Source organism: Syngnathus floridae, chromosome 2, assembly GCF_059516105.1.
Source record: "Syngnathus floridae isolate MCC-2025c chromosome 2, RoL_Sflo_1.0, whole genome shotgun sequence".
Taxonomy (NCBI): domain Eukaryota; kingdom Metazoa; phylum Chordata; class Actinopteri; order Syngnathiformes; family Syngnathidae; genus Syngnathus; species Syngnathus floridae.
The window spans coordinates 5,513,393-5,536,848 of record NC_142414.1 but is presented as its reverse complement, the minus strand read 5'-3'; the positions used below and the strand labels follow the sequence as shown (position 1 = coordinate 5,536,848).

The window sequence follows — 23,456 nt, the reverse complement described above, 5'->3', positions numbered from 1 at the left end:
GGATGGACGGCTGTTGATTTGATTTGTTTGCATTGCGCCTTAAAATACATATTTTGTATTTTATTTTACAATGACCTAATTTCTCTTGCTATCTCTAAACACTGTCAGTTACGGTTTCATAATTTACCGCAAGCTGAACAACCTGCTCAATTCTGGCTCACCAATGTGGTCCATGGATGGTGTTTAACTCCCGTTCAAATGGAGTCGATGTCTGCTTGCGGGATCACGCACTGTTTCTCTGCCAGGAGGTAAACACATACGCACACACATTCACCCACACACACGCAGTCAACCATCTTCATGTCAGAAAGTGCAAACAGGTCAGAATGTGAGACGTTCGGTGGTTTCTCCTTCTGTGCATATATTCGTCGTGAGCAAGAGCTCGCTCTTGTTGCTATGGTGATTTCCTGCTGTACTCCTTTGGCAAGCTGTGCATTTTATTGGCATCATGCATATTTTTCCACAGTTTGGTATCATTGCATATGGCTGTCACAATAGTTTTTGGCAGTATAGAATATTCTGTAACAAATTCAAAACAATGTCAGCTCTGACCTTCAATTTGATTTGTAACATTTTAAGTGTGTTAATATGGTCCATAAATCATTCACTGACGATGTGTTGTTTGAAATAAAGACAGTGCTAGTTATGATCTGGTTAAATGGGTCATGTTTAAAGACAGCACAGAGTAACATAGAACAAATAGTGACATACGCAGCCTCCCCTTGTCAACATTCTGCAGCAGAGCACTCAAGGACAGATGCAAGCTTTGTGTGCTTGCATGTCTGTGCTGCGTGCACTTTTTTTTTTTAAATCATTCAGGCCTGGGGAATAGCAGCAGACATCACATGTAACATACATGTAGTTTAAATGTTAGCAATACAGAGCACACAGAGCTAACAAAGGCATGTGGTTAACAGTCTTTCATTTGTATCACAGTTTCTTATCACTCAAAAAGTTTGGCCTCTTATTTTGTTGCAGCGTTCAATAGGAAAAAAATGTCATCAATTGTACTGATGTTTTTTTTTTGTTTGTTTGTTTGTTTGTTTGTTTGTTTGTTTGTTTGTTTGTTTGTTTTTATAATTCTTGCGATTTTCCTGACTCTTGGTCTGCAAGATGATCAAGCGGCAGGGTGGAGCTTCTATATAGGCACCGAGTAAGAGGATGCCAGCGAGAAGGCAGAGACGGAAATTCTCCTCCAGGGGGAATTCTTTGTCAATCAAGTTTACTCCATTTGGTCTGCAGAAATACTGTCTTAGATCCCTGCAGAGAGAAAAAGATGATTTTTAAAAAGGCAAGCAAAATACCATTCAGTCACTATCTTTATGTTCTCAGGTTGATTTTGGAATATACCTGCACGAGAGACAGTCCACGAGGGAGCATCAAGTCTTCCAGGCGGCCTGGACAGCTTCCACCTGAGAAACTGACATGGAAGGCAATATTGTTAATAGTCATGTGGTGGTAGTAAGAAATTCCACTTTCTCCTTCTGAACATGAACAAACCCAAACCCTGAATTTACAATCCTGATGCAAAGGCATATGCTCATACAAATTTTTGCCTTTGTGAATGTAAAATGAGTGCTGCTTGTAAGACACTGATCATTTTCTGTAAATAAATAAATGAAATATTATAATAATAATAATAATAATAATAATAATAACGATAACAATAATAATAATAATAGTTGCTAACTGCTGGAGCAAAGAAAGAAATGTTGGTCTTGAACAACTGAGACAAGTATTTCGCAGTGTTTCCCCAGACTAGAGAGAAAAAAAAACACAGACACTGTCACCAAATTGTGTCTCCCAAATGTGTCAAAAGAGAAGATGAGAGGCGAAGCTCGCTTGCCAAGTTGCCATTCAGAAAAGCAGACGCCCTGTTCACTCATAGCAAGTGCATGACTGTTGCAAAAAAAAAAAAAGAAAGGAAAGAAAAGAAAAGGCAAGGGAGAAGACCTGTGAGCGCCACTGGATTTGTATTCTGGCCAAGCCATCCAGCTGATTCCCATTTCAACAGCCTGACCAATCAGATTAGAGGGTAAACAAGTACAATTGCCCCTCAGTGGAGCTTTTATGTGACCTGAGAAGTGAGGATGCCATTTTGCTGATGAGGTTTTCACAAGAAGATTTGAAAAGCAAGGTCACAAAAGAATAATCAGTAATGTGGGTCATTCTGTGAGACTCCCTCTCATTTGTCTTAGTGAAAGTGACCTGGCTGCATACAGCCAGGGCCATAAATATTGGGACACGGACAAAAGATGGGCTTCTTGGCCATTGCCAGTGGTCATTCCACTTCTGTGACTTCACAAACTCTTTGGTTGTTTCCACATTATGCTTTGTGTCAGTGTCCATCTGCAGTGTGAAGCATTTGGCCGAATATAAGATGATCTCATTGCCTATTTCAGAATTCATCCTGATGCTTTGTCAGCAATAAATACAAGGGAATCCGTCCATGGAACAACTGACCAGCTAAACTGTCTCATTCCTTTAGTTTCCTAAAAATATGTAAGGCATGAATATAAACAACTGTGCTAATTTCATAATAATTTGGAAACAAATCCCCTCAAATTAAAGATGAATATTTGCAGGTAAAGCACACCTTGTTTCATTTTAAATCTAATATGGTGGCGTTTGAAAGCAAAAAGATGAGAATTCAGTTGATGTCCCAATATTTATGGACCTGTAGAACTATCTCACATTTTAGCTGATACCATTTGACAAGGTACGGTCTCTAAGGATGCCAACTATATTCTATTCAGAATAAAAACCCTAGCTTATGCATGTGTGGGGAGCTCTCCCTTTTCAGTCACGTCTCTCTCTTGGAAAACAACAAGGTCACAAATGGAAACGAGCCACCTGTTCTGCTGGCTAGCGATGATGGCCGCCAGGGGGCACTGGCGAGAGCAGCAAAGTGGGCATGTTGTTCATACACAAAGTCAACTGAAGGTGAAAACACGCCATAGACAAAGAAACAAAAAACACCAGTAAACGACACCAAGTGTTGAACGCGTCCTCTTTGGGACCAGTCCAAACAAACAGGATGTCAGCATTGGCAGGTCCACAGAGCAGTGGCAAATCCGCCGACATTTTTAGTGGTGAAAGGGAAACGTGCAATTATGGAAAGGAAACGCGCGAGTACTTACGGGTGCCATCGGTGGGTAAAGAGCAACTCCTGCTGGGTGCTATCAGTATTGCAACCAGGATAGCCAGACAGTCCATTCAGAATTCCTTGAAGGCCGCCTCCCTCTCCATCCACTTCCTTGTTTTGAGACTGGTCCAATAATTAAAGTTGGCACCATTTGGAGAATCACAGTCGAATTTTGATGAACGCGTTGGTGTTTACGCGCAAACACACCTAACGTCATCAACAGCTGTCCTTAAGGACATGCTATTCAGATGCTAATCTTTAATATAGCTTTCCAAGCCATCTGGGAGGTTTCTGTGGAAACAGGGGCGCCATGGCAACGGTGGTTGGGGTTGCCCTGGAAACGGCCGTCGCCATGGAGATTGCATCACAGCAGGCTATATTTGAGGCATCCAAAGAGAAGCGCGCGTGGAAGAGCTCTGCCTCTCTTTATCTTACATGTGTCTTGAGTGGGTGATGAGACAGCGTGGTGGTCCACTGGCCCCACGCGGCACGGCTAAAAGCCTCTACTCTACACGGGGGTTGATTTTTAACACATGTAGCACTTTGGACTAGACTTTAACGCATAATAAAGGCATAGCACAGTCTAATAGATTTATGTCAACTTGGTTGTTTTTTTCAGACACTACGTGTGTTTAAAGACACATTGAACACATCGAAACGATCCTGGATAATGCACATCGGCTACGACTGACGAATCACAACTCTGGTTAATACAAGGTGAAAGTCATTGGAGTATACATTTGTAGTCTTTCACAGTTTTAAAGCTTCCCTTAACGGCTACAACGGGTTCGCTTTCTATTGCAGGCTTTTATGGAGTGCCTTTCCTCCGGATACGTGATTTTATTTAATTTGGTTTTTTTTTTAATTGTAAGGACTGAAACAAACTAATTTTCTGAGTCGACGGGACTTGCTCTCTCTCTCTCTCTCTCTCTCTCTCTCTCTCTCTCTCTCTCTCTCTCTCTCTCTCTCTTGTTTTTTTTTAACCCCTCACTGATCTTGCATCGCTTCCATGACATCCGACCCTTGGCGCGTCCTCTCTTGACGCGCGTGACACCAGAACCGACTACACGTCGGTGAAGATCTTCTTGTTGATGTTGATGCAGTTCTGCGAGTTGTTCAGAGTGCTGGTGGGAAAGTTTGGCTGCTGCTTGAAGGCGCTGTTGATGCCATGCTCCTCTATCACCATGTACTCGCTCTTGCTGAGTGATGAAGACGAGCGCGTCTTCCTCAGTTCCTCGGGCTCGGGCAGAGGCTGACAGCTGCCCACGTGCAGATACTGGGCCTGCTCTTCACCTTCTGTCTCCCGGTGGTAGAAGTAGTTGAAATTGGACACGATGACTGGCACAGGCAGCGCGATGGTCAGCACGCCGGCGATGGCGCACAAAGAGCCCACGATCTTGCCCCCTATGGTGACAGGATGCATGTCCCCGTAGCCAACGGTGGTCATGGTGACAACGGCCCACCAGAAAGCGTCCGGGATGCTGTTGAATCCCGAGTCTGGGTCGTCGGCCTCCGCGAAGTACACGGCGCTGGAGAAGAGGATGACGCCGATGAAGAGGAAGAAGATGAGCAGGCCCAATTCTCGCATGCTGGCCTTGAGGGTCTGACCCAAAATCTGCAAGCCTTTGGAATGACGCGAGAGTTTGAAGATGCGGAAGACGCGCACAAGGCGAATGACGCGCAGGATGGCCAGTGACATGGCCTGCTGTCCATTGCCTTGTCGCTCCGCCAGCTCCGTCCCCAGAGTGATGAAGTACGGGATGATGGCCACAATGTCAATAATATTCATGATGTTCTTGGAGAACGTGGCTTTGCTCGGACACGCAAAGAAGCGCACCAGGAGCTCGAAGGAGAACCAGATGATGCACAGTGTCTCCACCACAAAGAAGGGGTCTGAGAAGGGGCTGATGAAATAGGGCAGGGTGCCGTTAATCACCGGCGCCACAGGAATTGAATCGCGGTTCTCATCTCTGAATTCAGGCAGCGTCTCCAAGCAGAAGATGACGATGGAGATGAGGATGACTAGGACGGAGACTATGGCGATGCCCCGCGCTGGCCCCGAGCTCTCCGGGTACTCAAACAGCAGCCACACCTGTCTCTGGAACTCATTCTCCGGCAAGGGCCGCTCCTCCTCCTTAATGAAGCCCTCATCCTCCCGGAACTTCTCCATAGCCTCCTCGCCCAGCTCGTAGAAGCGAATCTCCTCTGAGAAGATATCAATGGGGACATTGACGGGTCTCCTGATGCGCCCTCCTGACTGGTAGTAATACAGAATGGCATCAAAACTGGGTCGGTTCCGATCGAAGAAGTACTCGTTCCTGAGGGGATCAAAGTACCTCATCCTCTTCTTGGGGTCCCCCAGCAGGGTCTCTGGGAACTGCGAGAGTGTCTTGAGCTGCGTCTCGAAGCGCAAGCCAGATATGTTGATGACCACCCTCTCGCAGCACTCGTGGTCCGGCTCGTATCGATCCAGAGAGTGGTGGCCGGGGAGAGCCACCGACTCCTCCAACATGTTGTCACATGCCGCAACGGTCATGACGTCCTGCTCCGTCTCGGTGTAGCCGTGGTTCACCAGGTTGTCGTCCCGTGTTTTGCACACGCTCGGTGGGGGTGATCGCAGGAGGCTCAGGTGGTCGTCCATGCGCGGCTCACTACGCATCCAGGGACGGCCGCCTCGCCCCCTCCGCGAACCCCGCCGCCACTACAGCTTGGTGCCTGGCGTCTTCTTCGTCCTCCTTCACTCTCACTCCACTCCGTGGCTGCTGTTCCCGCCCATCCTCGGAGACGTGGAGGTTATAAACAAGCTTTCTACCCGCCCACAGCACGAAGCGCATGGGTGCATGTCTCTCCTCTTCGGCCAATAGCGGCGCGCAAGGACGCACGTCGAAAGCAACAGTCAGCCGTCATTCAACAAGCTCCGTTTTTTGGGCGTGCCCACCTCCCCGTCGCGCTCTCGTCTTTGTTACGCCGGACGCCCCAACGCACGCCTGCATGCACGCACGCATCAATCTGCTTTTCAAACAAGGTCGTTGCTCATAGATAGAACCCGAGGCGGTGGTGCCCACAAATATACCAATCGTTCCCAGTTATTAGATGATGATTTAAGACGTAATTGCTTTGGACGTGAAAAGCTAAATGCTGAATGGAAAGCAATTTTAAATAAAACAGTCCCATTCACTTCGACAGACAACGAGCAGTTATAGGCTGGTAAAAAGTAAAAAAAAAAATCCCTTCCTCAGAGCGTACGTATGTATTGATCCAAATAACACATTATTTGGATTTTTCCAGTCTGGTTGCAGAAATGTTCAGAACAGTTGCTGTCCAGGGTTCTGAAATGAAAAGGGAAAAAGGGAAACTGCAAAAGTGCTCTAAAAATACGTATATGTATATATGTTTTTATTCAACTCGGTTTTTACTGAGGCTGTTTTGAAAAATATTTGCTGGCTGTGTAATGTGCACCGGATGATCATCCCCGGTGAGATCACAAAGAAAACGCAATAAATGCTAATCCTCACGTGAAGAAAACAAGAATAGAAAGTTCATCCATCCATTTTCTGTATGGCTTTTCCTCACGTGGGAAACGGGCATAACAGAAAGTATAAGTGTCACAATGCTGACCCCTTCTGTGTGCACCCCTGCGTGTGTGTGGGTGTAGTCAAGTGGGTGGTTGTAGATTTGTGAGCGGAGAATAAAAACATTGAAGCATGCCGAATCTGTAGCTCTCTTCAAAATTTCATCATCACATTCTGTGTTCATACACACAGAGAGCAACAAGTGAAAATAATTTTCTAATGGAGAAAGGAAGCAAAACGACCTTGACCTTGGTCTGCTTTTACCAGATGAGCATCGTATGACGTCTGGCAACAACTTCATGAAGAAAATATTTTTTTCGACAGCTGCTTTCTTAAGCAGCTCTTGCGTTGGATTGTATTAGATTGCCAACCCAATTGCGGCAGTGAGCAGAATTGTAATTTAACTGAGTAACTCCGTGCGCCAATCAACATTTCACTAAAATGTTTTATATGTTCCATTTAATTCATAGCGTGTTTATGAATTTCAAATGAGGGCATTTCAAGTGTCACCTCAAAATGCTCATTCTGCTGATAAGTGAGACTGGGACAGTGAAAGAGACCATTTGCCGATTGAGGCCACACTGAATAAGTCTTGCATTAAAGGGCCAGTTGCTCCACTGGGACGGAGCTCAGAGACAGCTAAAGGCCCTCAAAACGTGGCTTCTACTTTCCACGATAAATATAGAACAACTTCAACTCCTAAGCCGGCCTACAAAGCTGTGCCGTACTCTGGCTCGTTCAACTTGAATGACAAAAAAAACAGGCCTGGAATCATATATGGGGGGGGGGGGGGGGGGGGGCTCATTATGTAGGAAGGATAACTCCAGCTGGCTGAGGTCATGGACATCTGGTTGCACTTGGGAAAATGCCTTGCTTTGGATCCCTCCTGAGTTCACTCAGACAATTCCTGGAAAAGGATGAGGTTCCAGTTAATTTACAGGATGTTAATAAGGTGGATAACAAGGCATCTCGGTGTTGTGGTCCACACTTATGAGTGGGTGTCTGAATTATATGTTTCATTTAATATTACCCAAAAGGCTGAATGTCATAATCAGATCCAGATTTTAATTACAACATCTTTGCCGTGACATGCTTTCACCACCCAGCATTCTCCTCATGATGTCATAATGATAAAAAACAAAAAAAAAACAAACAAAAAAAACCACCTGGACTAATAATGAATCAACCGCTCAACTATTCGCCAGGCCATCTCATGTGTCATCCAGCTGCACATGACAGAAGAGGCAAAGATGAAGCGGAAGAAAATCAGAAAGGACCGAGACATATGTAGAACAAAAGCCCGACTGGACAGGAGCTGCATCACATCCTGCTGTAACCCCGGCAACGGGGGATGGGGAGGAGGAAGTCGGCCAGGCTGTGACACTACTATTATTGTTTGGGCTGGACATAAACAAAGAGCGGCCATGCAAGTACTGACGACGTCCTTGCTTATCAAGAGCTTCAGACTGACTTTGACTGTAATGAATATGAACATTAGGCCGTTATATGTGTGCATAATAAATGACATCCTGCCAGAATATTTCAGCTGAAGCAGGACAAGACAGAGAGGCATGACCCTATTTCAACCTGCCGATTCCATTCATACACCGAATGACAGCCGAAAAAAAAAAAATCGCCATATGAAGGAGCCATCAGGACAAGACAGTGTGGCTGATAATGTGGCCATTCGGACACTAGAAGACTTTGATGAATCATAAAACCTCTTAATTATCCATTAGACACAATGGCTGACCCAGTTTGTTTTGTTTGTGGTGTCGGAGCACATGAGGACAAAATGGAGGAGGAACAGTAATTAATCACACATATCAGACACATTCAGAAGACTAATGCAAGAAGTAAAAATACATCATGATTTTAATTGTAAAGAGGCAGCAAAGTGGCTAGCTCAGCTGCGTCACTTTTCTGAGGCTTGGGTTCAAATTTCTGTGATGGAGTTTGAATGCTCCACCTGAAAGTGCTTCTTCGGTTCGTTCAACAGTCTAAACTGTCTTGTGAGTGTGAATAGTTGCTGGTCTGGGTGCTTTGCGATTGGCGGGCGATTAGCCAAGCATACCCAGCCTCATCCTCTAATGGGAAAGGCTCCAGTTCACCCACTTATGAGGATAAGTCAAGAAAATGGATGGATGATCCAGGAGTAAAAAAAAAATAAAAATAAAAAAATCTCAGGTTCTCTTGTCTTCTTCTGTCTTTCTTCTTTGATCTCACCTCAAAATTTCAGTTATCACTTTAAAGGCAACTTGGAAAAATAATTATACAAATGAAGAAGTGAGCTTTTCACAACAAGATATAAAATAGCCATTCAAGTCTATCCGTTTAATTGTGAAAAAATGTTGGCCTCTTTTCTTTTTTCTTTTAAAGAAAAAAATAGGTGGCTTGAGCATTGAGGGCGTGAACACAGCCATTCAATGCGAATCAAAAACAGCTTTTCTCTTAAAGGACTCAGATCTGCATGGAGGCAACTCTAGATGCAGACACAAAGAACACAAACAGATACCCTCTTTCAAAGTACAAGTTGGTGATAACCCGAAACATTCAAGTTTCACAGTAAATAAATGAAAGGATAGCGTCAACTTTTAACCAAGGTAAAAGCGTCAATAACAGTGGTGAGTGGCATTTTGAATGGCGGATTGCCTCATAGACGACAGCGGTCCAACGCACTGTTGGCACATAGACAGAAAACCATTTACACTCCCATTCACACCTTGCCACGTTACAGTGTTCAAATGCCGTATCGGCCCGAATATAAGACGGTGTATTTTTACATTTCAAAAACCAGAAACCATTCATTTACAAATGTGATTGCACTTTAGTTTACATATTTAAATGTTCAGATATTAAGATGTGATAGACAGTATGTGCATGATTTGAATGAGGCAAAATAACATACTTTTTCTCTCGAATATATTGTTATAATCATTTGTTTCAAATGCACTGTAATTATTTTCTGTATAAAAATTAAATTTGGTGTTCAAAAAGTCTTTTTTCAAAATTGAAAAAGAGGGGGTCGTCTTATAATCAGGGTCATCTTTTATTCGGGCAAATACGGTAAGTGACCTAACATTCCCTGTGGTCGTCGACAGAGTACTCAAAGAGCACAAGCTCTGCTAACTCGGCACTGCTCAGTGCTAACTCAGCACTGAAAGACTCCAGCTGAGACCTACAAATATATATGCTATATATACGGCCGGAGATCCTCGGGAGCCGGCTTGCGCGCATCTTGGTAAGTGGGTCAGCTTGTGGTTGCCGTCGGCAACATTACCCACATTAGGGTGGGCTCCCATTTAGATTGGAGTCATGCGTGGGCACCACCTGTTAGCAAAAACACATTATGCCTTCAAACCAGTTGCTAACAGGCTAAGATCAAACCATTACAATGAATGTAACCTCCCTCGTTGCGCCGTCCAAGGATTGAGACAGGACACAAACACCAGACAGGTGACAAGACTAAACGAAACACCTGTGCTCACTTTCAGATCCAGAACCTTCATACATGGAAATCCAATCCAACCACATGATTGTGCTGGCAAACTTTTATCACCTACTACAAGACGCAGAAGGCGATCTTAACACCGTGTCCTCGGATGTCGGGAAACTGGTGCATGAATGACACGCACCATTTCAATTTTAGAAAGAAGAAAAAAAAACATTCAAGCTCTTACTGTACTGTATTTTTCATAGCTGCATTTTTTTTTTTTATAATTCCTTGGAACAATTTAGGTTCGTGATGCTCTCCTTGTTAATTAGCTTTTGGGTCCCTGTTGTAAAGGAGGGTAATGTGATAAGAGTTCTAACCCAATTTTCTCACAGCATCCCGTAAAAGGACACACACCCTCACCCAAGCACACTGATGATTTATCTCTCATTTTAATAGGGTTGATAGCTTGAGTACTTAGAGAGCAGGACACTTCTATTACAAAACTTTCCAAACTATATAAGAACTTGAAGATTATGAGTTTGGAATTCTGGCATTATTTTGACATCAGTTGTCACGTCTCGTCCCCGGTTTGTTTATTATGTGCATATTGTCTTAGTTTTTGTCCGTGTGCCTATGTGCTCGCCCTTCCCCTCCTGTTTGCCCATGATTGTGATCATTCTCGCCTGCCTCTTGTTACCTGTCGTGTATTTAAGTCCAGTCTGCCCCTCATGCCCCGTCAGATTGTTGTTGTCGTACTGTCTTGAAGTCGTCATGTCCTGCTGTCTTCTTGTTTCACGTCCCGGTCGGTCAGTCAAGTTATTGTTTGTTAAATCATGTCAGTTTGCCTTTTGAGTTTGCTTCAATAAACCCTGGTCCAAGCTGCACTTGGTCGCCCTGCTCCATCCGACCCGTGACAGAATGATCCGACCACTACAGGGACCAGCGCTTGGACCCCCTCCACCACCAGCTCCCGTCTGCGACGTCCGATCAACGTCCGTCTTCCGAGCCTGTTCCAGCGCCATGGGCTCCACGGCCGCCATCGGAGTTCCTCCCGGCGCCATCGGCTCCGCGACCGTCATCGGACTTCGCACCCGCGACGCCGTACCTGCGGCCGCAATCGGAGTTCCTGCCAGCGCCATCAGGACTCGCGGCCACCATCGGGCCCCACCCCAGCGTCGCTGGACCCGTGACCGTCGTCAGACTTCGACCCAGCTGCGCCGGACCAGCGATCGTCCCTGGCCCCACTCCCACTGCTGTAGCGCGTGATGGCTCTTGCTGCTGCGCACAGCCCCGCCGATTGCGGTACGGACTTCCAGAGTTGCCGCCGATTGCGGTACGGACTTTCAGAGTTGCCGCCGATTGCGGTACGGACTTTCAGAGTTGCCGCCGATTGCGGTACGGACTTCCAGAGTTGCCGCCGATTACGGTTCGTGTTCCAGAGTTTCCGCCGATTGCGGTACGGACTTCCAGAGTTGCCGCCGATTACGGTTCGTGTTCCAGAGTTGCTGCCGATTACGGTTCGTGTTCCAGAGTTGCTGCAGATTACGGTTCGTGTTCCAGAGTTGCCGCCGATTGCGGTTCGTGTTCCAGAGTTGCCGCCCATTGCGGTTCGTGGTTCCAGAGTTGCCGCCGATTGGGGTTTGTGGTTCCAGAGTTGCCGCCGATTGCGGTTCGTGGTTCCAGAGTTGCCGCCGATTGCGGTTCGTGGTTCCAGAGTTGGCGCCGATTGCGGTTCGTGGTTCCAGAGTTTCCGCCGATTGCGGTTCGTTGCTCCCGAGTTTCCGCCGATTGCGGTTCGTGGTTCAGAGTTTCCGCCGATTGCAGTTCGTGTCTCCAGAGTTGCCGCCGATTGCGGTTCGTGTCTCCAGAGTTGCCGCCGATTACGGTTCGTGTCTCCAGAGTTGCCGCCGATTGCGGTTCGTGTTTCCAGAGTTGCCGCCGATTGCGGTTCGTGTCTCCAGAGTTGCCGCCGATTGCAGTTCGGGCTTTGCCACAGACAAGTGAGGTCAATTGGACTGGTGCGCAAATCCCAAATAATAAAAGAGGAAGAAGGAAAGCACCAACTATAGTGGAAGAGCCCTTTGCTTCTTCTTTGTGTTTTGCCCACTGTCAAAGCGGCATTGTACTTTCCAGATGTTCAGAACATTCACTCGCTTTTTTGGCTAATCAGAAAGGCTAAATAATATCACACGCATTCATCAAATACGGTATTTATTCTAATTATCGCCCAGGGCGATAATTAGAGAAGGTTTATGTCCAACAGGGGTGGTGGGCGATTAATAGAGAACACTTTTTGTCCGATCGCCAAGGGGCACTGAAATGGGCGATAATATGTACTACATTTATCTTATGTAGTATGCAATACCTGCATCTCACTGGTGTTCTTAACACTAGAACAGCGGCTGTTTTGATCTACAACTAAGAGCGGGGTGCGTCAATTGACGCTCCATCGATGCGACACGTTACCGTCGCACATCACTTGTTGCGCACGTCGTTATCGTGATCGTCTTGTTCGAGCCCACGCCCGATAACGTAATTGTGTGAAGATATTGTAGCGGAGTGACGAGTGTAATTGTATCATAGTTTATGGAGAAAAACAATTCAAAAGGGACATTCGACATGCTGTCAAATCAGTCATATTTAAACTTGGGCAATGACGTCGGCATGCGGTCGCGGAGGAAAACGTAAGTTTTGGGGGGAATTTTTAGCAGCATGGACGATAGTTAGAGGTATCAATGTTTTTTATTTATGTCACCGCTAACACACATTGGGCGATTATTAGAATATGGGCGATAATCAGAATAAATACGGTATATTAGACTGACTGTAAAAGTATCTTGTTTGAGGGCTCCTGTTAATAAATGCCTGCTTGCTTTAATGTGTACGCCGTCACTTGAGGCACCAAGTGAGGCTCGATGCCTCAAGCAGCCGCCCTTTCCTTCTCCCCAATCTACTTCAACAGGAATGATACAAATTTGGCTATTTTATGGCATTGTTGACATTATTAGATTGAAAAATAAAATCACAGCACAGACTTGAGAACAAAAATTAAATAATTGGATTGACAAATGAATTGGAATCATCCATCCATCTATTTTCTATACTGCTTGTCTCCACGGGGGTCGCGGGCGTGCTGGAGCCTATCCCAGCAGTCATCGGGCAGTAGGCGTGGGACACCCTGAATCGGTTGACAATTGATCGCAGGGCACACAGAGACGAACAACATTTCGCACACAGAGACGAACAACATTTACGCACTCGCACTCACACCTACGAGCAATTAGGAGTGCTCAATCGGCCTACCAAGCATGTTTTTGGGATGTGGGAGGGAACAGGAGTGCCTGGAGAAAACGCACATGGGCAAGGGGAAAACCTGCAAACTCCACACAGGGAGGGTCGGAGGTGGAATCGATCCGGCACCCTCCTCACTGTGAGGCAGACGTGCTAACCAGTGCGCCGCCGAATTGTAATCATTGTTTTTTCTTTTTCTTTAAAAAATCACAACAACTTCATATACAGTGTCCTCAAGTCCTCCTCCCTCCCCTGTCTGAGACTACAAAGTGAGTACATCTGTGCTTTTCACTCACCTCTGCTGCCCGCTGCTGGGACCCCATGCTCATTCTATTCTTGGAGAAAGGAGGACAGAAGAGCAGAAGGGGAAACATGTACATCCAACGTTAATGTCAGGGATACCATTTTTTCTTTTAGCCATATCAAGTACCAATACTTGAATGTAACCCGTAACATAAGGCGGTTACATAAAATTCCATTCTGACGATCTGCCATCTCCATTGCTGCTGAAGCATTCATCACCTGATTGTTTCAAGTACATCACAATATTTCTATCAAATAGTGCTACCACGCGGATTCTGTCATCGCTTCAGAATAAAATTAATGATAACCACCAAAGAAATTGAAGCACATAAATATATCAAGTCTCACACGCTAGCCGGCGACCTCCCTCTGTAGCTCCAAACTTTGACTGATGACTCGGAATGCAATTCAGCGTGGGCTCACCTTGACTGCAAATGTAGATACAGAAGATATTGAAGCTACAGTATGCCCTTCACCTCGCCTATTTTTTTTGTGTACGTGTATTTTACGCGCATGTGATAATGTGTCTTCGGGGAAGAGCTGCATTTGAAATACTCTATGGAGGGGGGGAAAAAGCAATCTGTGGCTCAGGCTAAGTGAGCAATATTGTTCTTGGGGAACTTATTTCTGAACCTTGGAGGAGAAATAAATGCAATTCCCAGCGTCCCACCTATGCCTGACCTTATTTATAACATCAGACAGCAGCTAAAGTGACAGCCAGTGTGTGGTGACTTTAAGGTGGAAATACATCTGGGAAATTGTATTTTAAGTTATTATTCTCTTCGTTTATTTTTCACATTTTTGAAGGGAAAATATTTATTTTAAAGTCGGGTGCTTTTCTGTCACAGTGGCAGAAATAACACATCTTGAACAGCTGCTGAGGAAAATATTTAGCACGTTAGCTGCCAAATGTTGCATCATGTTCGGCAGCCAAATTTTTTAGCTTGTGTAACCAACCAGAAGAGTAACAGAAGTTGTAGCTCCTTTGTGGCATGAGTGTGTGGGCTAGCGGTTAGCACCTTTGGTTCATAGTTCTTAGGCTTGAGGTTTGAAATCTCAGCAGCAACAAATCGCCACAAAGTGGGTGCAACTGCTCTTGACGAGCAATTTGCTAGTTCACGGTAGTGTGAAATAGACTTAATTTTTTTGCTTGAGAGGAATTTTCCTTCCTCCAGTTATTTCATTTTGTCGTCTTTTCTGTAATCTGCATTTGTTTATTGTTTTTTTTTTCATTTTCATTTTTTTTTCATTTTATAGTGGATCCCTGTATCAGTGTGTCATGATGAAGACGGAGCTAAAAATGAAACCACTACTCGGAGTGTACACGTGTTTGTGTGTGAGTGTGTGAGTGTGTGAGTGTGTGAGTGTGTGAGTGTGTGTGTGTGTGTGTGTGTGTGTGTGTGTGTGTGTGTGTGTGTGTGTGTGTGTGTGTGTGTGTGTGTGTGTGTGTGTGTGTGTGTGTGTGCTTTAAGTTAATCTTTCAACAATCAATAACCGGTTTCCTGGCCACTTCTAATATTAACATGCATTACTTTTCAGGTTAACTGGTTCATTTTAAATGTCAGTGCTCTTCCTTCATCGAGGCTCCCAAATATTCATGACTTCCATGTCGATTAGGCAGCACAGACAAAAAGGCCACAGGACTCTCTGTACGCCACTGACCTTCAGGAGAACTAAATATGGAACGACGTGAAGGATGGTGGGCCGGAAGGTAGGGGAGAAAATAGGTGTGTGATCGGAGATGGTGGGGGTTGCTCTCCTCACAGCCCACTGTCCTCTTGTCTGAAATGGCGTCCACCGTAGAACGAAGGCCTATTAGAAGTGCATTAATAATAAAACAGACAAGAGAATAAAACTGCCAATCATAGCGCTCCGATCGCCGCGACTCCCGGTGAATTATTCATCACAGGCACTGATTGGAACAGGAAAGATAGGGTGGAGAAAGCCAATGACAAAAAAAGTGTGGAAAGAGCATGACAAAGCTGAGGCTGATGTCATTCACTGCATGCGAGTGAGCCAGAAAAAATGTGTGGAGGAAAGAAAGGTATTTGCTTGTTATGTAATGCACAAGAGGAAGGAGCGAGCTGCAGGTTGCAAACAGCTCATGACATGACAAAATACAAGTGAAAGGTTGTGTGTGTGTGTGTGTGTGTGTGTGTGTGTGTGTCTGTGTGTTGGCAGACATAAAATACACTGTAAAAAGTGCACTGCAACTGCTTACTGAGGCACAGTTCTTGTCTTTGCTACCATTTCCTGTTATTTCATTTAGCAAAGAAACGTGGTTTGTTCATTTCCTGGGAAAGTGCGAGTCATTATGAGTCATTGAGTAAAGTGTTGCCTCAATATGCTTTGTGTCTGTAAATGCGCTGCAGCAATGGAAAGCCACATCATCAGCACGTGCAGGCTCTTGACATGCAGGTTGTGCGCACAAGGGGCTTTTCCACGGTAAGAGGTCAAGAATGTTCTTTCCAGTCATCAGTGGGGAATGTTGGAACAGGCCTGTGGTTTCTTTTTGTATGTGCTGTATAGCATGTTTCTTTGGAAAGAAAACTGATGAAAATGTCATTAACACATTTTTCAAAGTGCAAATATTTCAATTGGTCGCTGTAGCGAGTGTGAAAACGCAGCAGTCGATATGTGCTGGGACTGTAAACACACTCTGCAGTCTTTCCATCATGACCCACTTGTTTTTTTTTCTTCCCATCGTTGTGGGTGATCAAACATCCTCTTTGCACATGTGCATCATCAACACCTGAGGATAAAATCTTTGGCATCCTTCCGTTAAAAGGCGAGTTTGCACTTTTACCCCAAATCACTAATAATAATAATAATAATAATAATGATAACAATAATAATAGTAGCTGTGTGACCCTGGGCAACACAATTTGCTCCAAAATGCCTTTGTAGTCTTGGGATTTTATTGGACCTTGCACAGATTCAAGACAATCTGCTCCGGATGCAGCACAGTAGGCCCGAAACATAACAGGGTCTTTACAGATAGTGCAGTGTTCTTTTTCAAGGGAAAGTAATAATTGTGAATGTGAATATAAGTGTGCACGAATGAGTGTGGTGCTTGTGTGTGTGTTTAGAACGGCAAGACGTTGCTGCGCTTTGTTGAGTTTTTTTGCCACATGATGGAATTGCGCCTCAGGAAACCAGATGGAGACTCTCGCTGTGAGAGCTTAACGATTCAATTCCTCTTCACTGTCTATTGTTTATTCATTGCTAACATACCAGAACAATGTTCTGTACATCATTGCGCAATATAATGAAGGAAGGAAGGAAGGAAGGAAGGAAGGAAGGAAGGAAGGAAGGAAGGAAGGAAGGAAGGAAGGAAGGAAGGAAGGAAGGAAGGAAGGAAGGAAGGAAGGAAGGAAGGAAGGAAGGCAGGAAGGAAGGAAGGAAGGAAGGAAGGAAGGAAGGAAGGAAGGAAGGAAGGAATGTTCTACTTTTTGTACTGCTTCTAATCATGCAGCCATCATTTGAAAGCTATACTCCAAATGCAACTTCAGTCAATCTAGTAATCTCAATTAATCATTTAGCAGCATGGCAGAGCTTCACTGGTGCTAAACGAGGCACTCAGACGAACTGTTGCCCCGCGCCCCCTTTTTTTCATTACATCTTTAATTTTCCATTCAAATGACAGCCAGCCGCTGCTGCTCCCCGGTGGTCTTTAAAGTAAACTGAGAAAAATCTGCTCTTCATATGAGGGCAAGGAGATTTAAATAGGAGATGCATGCAGGTAAGATGAGCGGATAATGTAAAAAGATAAACGGCGAGAGGTAAAGAACTGCTCTTTGTATCACACTACAAAAGAGAATAGAAAGAGCCTCAGACACCTGATCAGCCCAGAGAGAGAGACAGCCACGAGGGCATGAAGTGCATGTGTGTCTGCACGTTCTATCTGGGGACTGTGAGAGCAATGGTGAGCAGGTCCCCATTGTGCAGCTTTTACGGATGACGGCTGGAATGAGGCTTTGGGTTTCCAGAGCTGCCTGTTGCGTGTGCGGTGGCCCGGTGGAGGGGAGCTAGTGATTCCACACTAACCATACTACACTGCTCCAAAAAATTAAAGGAACTGTTTTTTTTCTATCAGGGTATGGCATGAATTCAATTCGACTTTTCTGATAAGGTTTTGGTCAGGTACGTGGCAGAGGGGGTTGTTAATCAGTTTCAGCTGCCTTGGTGTTGATGGAATTAACAATAGGTGCACGAGAGGGGCAACAACAAGATGGTCTCCAAAACAGGACTGGGTTTGCAGGTGGAGGCCATTTCAAGTTCCTCTCTCTTGATAATTTTTAACTGGTTTTCCACAACTGTTGGCTTTAGCAAGAGTCATTATCACGACTGGGAGCATAAGGCGATTTCTTAACCTTAATGAAGTTGCGCAGATTGTCCAACTCCTCCAGGATGGCACATCCATGCGTGCTGTTGCAAGAAGATTTGATGTGTCTCCCAGTACAATCTCCAGAGCATGGAAGAGATTCCAGAAGACAGGCAGTTACTCTAGGAGAGCTGGACAGGGCAACATCATTCAGCATGACCGGTTCGGTGGTGGGTCGGTGATGGTCTGGGGAGGCATTTCCATGGAGCGACGAACATACCTCTACAGGCTATAGTCTGACTGCCATTAGGTATTGGGATGAAATCCTTGCACTCATGGTCAGACCCTACGCTGGTGCAGTAGGTCCTGGGTTCCTCCTGATCCACGACAATGCCCGGCCTCATGTGGCAAGAATATGCAGACAGTATCTGGAGGATGAAGGAATTGACACAATTGAATGGCCCTCACGATCACCTGATCTAAACCGGATAGAACACCTCTGGGACATAATGTTTCGGTCCATCAGACGCCGCCAGGTTGCTCCTCAGACTTTACAGGACAGATCTGGGAGGACATGCCACAAGACACCCTCCGTTGTCTCATTAGGAGCATGCCGAGACATTGTCAAGCATGCATACAAGCACGTGGGGGCCACATAACATATTGAAAAGACTTTTGAGTTGCAGAAATTGAATATAGGCAAAATGGATGAGCCTGCCACATCATTTTTTCACTTGGATTTTTGGTGTGTCTATTTACTGAGCCCCCTGTAGGCTGAAAACCTTTATTTCCATCAAAAGATGTGGCATCCTTTTGTTCCTGAGACATTAAACTGTCCATATCAGTATAGATACCCCGCCCAAAAAATTTCAACATTGAAATCAGATGTGTTTTCAAAGTGTTCCTTTAATTTTTTTTGAGCAGTGTATTTGTATGACTCAAATATGGTTTTGAGAAATGGACTTTGTTTAGTTGTTTTTGCACGTGAACATGTAATATTGTTATTACCCACTAGAGGCCAGAGGGCAGCATGAAACTGTTCTGCATCAAGGTTTCTGGCAATACTGGGGAGCTAAAAAGTATTAGTCGAGTTTCCCACTGACAAGGAGACAAAGTGAGAAATGTATCATTTGTACACTGTGGACAGTTTTACAATTAAGCCCCCCCCCCCCCCTGCAATTTCTGGAGAAATTGCGTGTGAAGGCGAAGAAGCTGAATAAATTCTTGGGAAATGCTGCAGATTGATGTTGGAACGAGTTGAACTACTTGAGAAATGTAGAAATGAGAAGTACAAAGGGAAATTTTGGAGAATTTGGCGTGAATTTTTGGTAAGTGGGAAGTTGTGGAATAGGTAGGCAAATGATGAACAGTTGAAAGTTGAAATGGGTTGAATCGGTTGAAAAACGTAGAAGTTAGAGCAAATGTTGAATGTCCCATAGAGAATGAATTGGAATTAAAAAAAAAAAAATTGCGTCAAGATTTTGGGAATTTGGAAAAAAACGAAAACTACAGGTTTAAAAGATTCACTTTGGAATTCTAAAGTTGAAACGGGTTGAATTGAACAAAAATTGATAAAGTTAGAACAAATGTTGAATGCACACACATTCACACACTCAGATGTGGGAATCAAACTCACGGTGTCAGCACACAAGACAAGCAAGTGTACCCCTACACCATCAGTCACTCCCTGAATAACTTTTCATGATAGCCATGTTTCCATGAAACACGAAAAGTCTTAGAAAAAAACTGGGTTTTCAGGGCGATTTTATCTATAATGATCTTATCTGTCACCGCTTATGGCCATACTACCCTGAGACTACCACATCTCGTTCCGTCTTGGAAGCAAAGCAGGGTCGAGCCTGCTTAATACTTTGATGGGAGACCGCCTGGAAATGCCAGATGCTGTAAGCATTTTTTTTTGCACCTCAATCGTTAAAGCTAATATTTACAACACCCATCACGTATGGCATTCGGAAATTGCAAGCCTAGTTTTAACTCCAACATTGAAACTATAACCCGAGTTTCAAACCTATATTGCGTGGTGTCATCCATAGCATTGTAGTGCTGTCTTTTGCCGCTAGAGGACAGACTATGTACAGTGAATACAGAGGCTGGCTCCCTGTGAACTCAAAGCAGCAGGCATTATTTGTAAAAGAATCCAACACAACACATTGCAGTTCCATGTAGGCATTTTCCCCCTTTTAACCCTGACATTTACTTTGATACAGAAAAATGCAGGTCGCAATGGCAAATTCAGGCTACCACATAAAAAGCTGTCAAAAACTTTTCTTTTTGTCAGTCACACACACATTCACACACGCATTCACATGTAGGAATCAAACTCACGATGTCAACACACAAGACAAGCAAATGTACCCCTACACCATCAGCCACTCCCTCAAGAACTTTTTATCATGGCCATTGTTGGATTTTGTCCACAATTTAGGGAGCGCGTTATCTGCGCCTCACGGCAAAAGCCATTGCCAATCACCTGTTATCCAATTTACTCAATGCATGCTCGTTTGATTTCTTCAGATTTAGGAAAATGCTAAGACACTGAAGCACAAATTAGACTTACACAGGTTGGTTGAGTTCAATCACAATTCTTGTTCAGAGAGCTCTGTTTTCAGGAGAGTACAATACAGCGCTGGGCCCTTCAAGAGCGGAAAGTCTCCATTCAGAAAAGGCAACGTTCAAGGTTCTTTGGTTAGCTTATATCAGTTGCACATGCCAGTGTGGGCCGAGTTTGATGGGTGACGAGTCTTTGGGGTGGGGCAAGTTCGCCATGGGAGTGGGTGCTGGTTATGGGCGATTCAGTGTGTGTGGGGGCTGTTGTCTTCCATCCCGTCTTTCGGCCTTGGCGATCATCTTTGGCCGAGTCCTTGGCTGGCTCCCTCTGGCACCTGCTGGTATTATCTCCACGTGACCTTCCTGTGAACATTCTTCTCTAATCTTGGACATACACTGTCGTACCTCATTCTTTCAATTTTGTCATTTTGTACGAAATTATGTTAGCTTTTGGCTGTGACATCATTAATCTATTGCTGTTCTTTTGATACTTCATGTCCTTGCTTATTCTTAGTTTAATCATGCTTCCAACCGTATCTTTTCTTTGTTAGGCAAAATATTTCCCTCTGTGCAGAGCGTTCAGTAGTAATCAAAAACTGGCGTCTAGCATTAGTCAAAACATAAGATACAATCAAGTACTGAACGGTCAAGACAACTCTGGCCGTGTCCATAATTTAGAGAAAAAACATCAGGCATGCATTACACAGTTCCTTAAGGGTCATTAAGCTATTTAGGCAATATATCAAAAGTCATTTGTTATTTCAAAGTGCTCAGAAATATATATCAGATCATAAAGTTATAAAAACCTTTCTCATCACCACTTATCAAAAATGTCTAGTTATGTCTTCTTTATTGATTTGGTGTGTAGGTATAATTATATGCTTAAAATGTTTCTTTTATTTACTTAATATGTGAATATACTTGTCTGCTTATGTACTTTATTCAATGAAGTTTGAGCATATCTGTTTTTGTAGCGAGGCAGGACTTTTTGTATTTCGACCCCATTCCTTCACCATGTTTACATGAAAATTTTTACATTGACCACTGCTTAGGGCCATACTACCCTGAAAACGCCCGATCTCGTCCGATCTTGTAATCTAAGCAGGGTCGTGTCTGGTTAGTACTTGGAACGGAGACTGCCTGGGAATACCAGGTGCTGTAAGCTTTTTTATTTGTTTGCACTTTAATTGTTAAAGCAAATTTTATACCCATCATGTATGGCATTTGGAAACTGCAAGCCTAGTTTTAACTTCGACATTGAAACTATAACCCGAGTTTCAAAGCTATATTGTGTGGTGTCATCCAATCAATTGTAGTTCCGTCTTTTACCTGCCATTGCAAGAAAGACACCCACAACGACGCCACATGTAGACGTAAGGAGAAGCAAGATGGCCAAGGAAAGTCGCAGATGAGAGCGGCAACGGATCAGGATCGGAAGCAGCGGACTACGCCTTTAGGATCAAGGACGCGGACATCGGGAGAGACCAGCACCCAGCGCGCATCATCACGAAGAAAAGGATGATGGTCGATACTGGAGCTACTTCCCATATTGTCACGGATATATCCAAGTTTAAAAGTTTTGATGACTCATTCAAGCCGGATACGCGCTGTGTTGAGCAGGCAGATGGCACCTTGTGCAGAGGTGTTGCTCAGCGCAAGGGGATTGCAGAGGTGATCCTGGTGGACAACACAGGGCAACACTGAGGGATGCGTTGTTCATACCCTCCTACCCGCAAGACATATTTTCGGTCAATTCAGCCGCCGCCTGTGAAGCCTCAGTCATGAACAGTCATTTTCAAGTAAGGACAGAGCGTGCTGATCTATAAAGACGGTACAAAATTCAACATCTATGTATACGGCAAGTTGTATTATCTACACACAGAGTGATGATGTTGACCAATGTAATACTTGTCATGACATGCAGACATGGCACGAATTATTAGGCCACTGCAACTACGAGGATGTGCTCAGACTACAGAATGTGGTGAATGGTATGAAAATTAAGCGAGATACTGTAAAGCCAAATCGAGAGTGTAAAGTATGTATCCAGGGAAAGTTTGCACAAACGCGAAATAGAAACCCTGATACAAGAGCAGAGGCTCCTTTACAAATGGTGCATACAGACCTAGCAGGTCCAATTGCTAATGAATTCTATTGATGGTTACACATATGTGCAGTCATTCACAGATAACTATTCAAACGCAGTGTTTGTATACTTTCTTAAAGCAAAACTCATACTGTGCAGGCAACTGCGGATACAGCACCTTATAGAAAAGTAAAGTGTATGATGTCAGACAATGGTACAGAATTCATGTGCAGAGAGTTTCAAACTCTGTTGAGGAAGAACTGTATCAGACATGAGACATCAGCGCCATACTCACCCCACCAAATCGGGACTGCTGAAAGGGGCTGGCATACACTTATTGAGACGAGCAGATGCGTGCTAGTTGAACGTAATGTACCTAAATGTCTAAGGAACTATGCAGTTCAAACAGCAGCCATAGTGAGAAACAGGTGTTTTAAGAAGCGTACAGGGAAAACCCCTTACCAGATGTTAACATCTACCCCCCCCCCCCCCCCCCCCCCCCCCCCCCCCCCCCACACACACACACACGCAATGGTACGGCTTTTTTTTTTTAATAACATCCAGTGGAAATAACCCATACACATCAAACAATATAACTACCCCAAAATTATTATATATGATAATAATTGTCTCGGGTAATTAACACATTTCTTTCTATAATACAACACTTACACACTGACTCGTTGGCAATAGTCTCTCACCCGGTCGCGAACGGGAAGTTGCGTCCCTGA

At 44.6% G+C, this 23,456-nt stretch overlaps 1 protein-coding gene, 1 long non-coding RNA gene and 1 pseudogene across 2 annotated transcripts; 2 read left to right on the top strand and 1 right to left on the bottom strand.

The window, feature by feature from the left end:
• Window positions 1-649: 649 nt before the first annotated feature.
• On the bottom strand, window positions 650-6,069 carry LOC148401341 (potassium voltage-gated channel subfamily A member 3). Its single transcript, XM_088368844.1, has 3 exons — window positions 3,141-6,069; window positions 1,351-1,420; window positions 650-1,260 (listed from the first exon to the last, which is right to left on the bottom strand). The coding sequence occupies exon 1, from the start codon at window positions 5,802-5,804 to the stop codon at window positions 4,209-4,211; it is 1,596 nt and encodes a 531-aa protein (XP_088224970.1). The 5' UTR covers window positions 5,805-6,069; the 3' UTR covers window positions 650-1,260; window positions 1,351-1,420; window positions 3,141-4,208.
• A 6,654-nt stretch (window positions 6,070-12,723) lies between these two features.
• On the top strand, window positions 12,724-14,066 carry LOC148401340 (uncharacterized). Its single transcript, XR_015857065.1, has 2 exons — window positions 12,724-12,837; window positions 13,673-14,066. It is a non-coding gene; the product is annotated as an uncharacterized LOC148401340 (long non-coding RNA).
• Window positions 14,067-21,685: 7,619 nt separating this feature from the next.
• LOC148401339 (5S ribosomal RNA) lies at window positions 21,686-21,804 on the top strand (annotated as a pseudogene).
• The last annotated feature ends 1,652 nt before the right edge of the window (window positions 21,805-23,456 follow it).

Excerpts from the sequence above, each read along its gene's own strand:
- LOC148401341 (XM_088368844.1), bottom strand. The coding sequence starts at position 5,804 with ATGCGTAGTGAGCCGCGCATGGACGACCACCTGAGCCTCCTGCGATCA.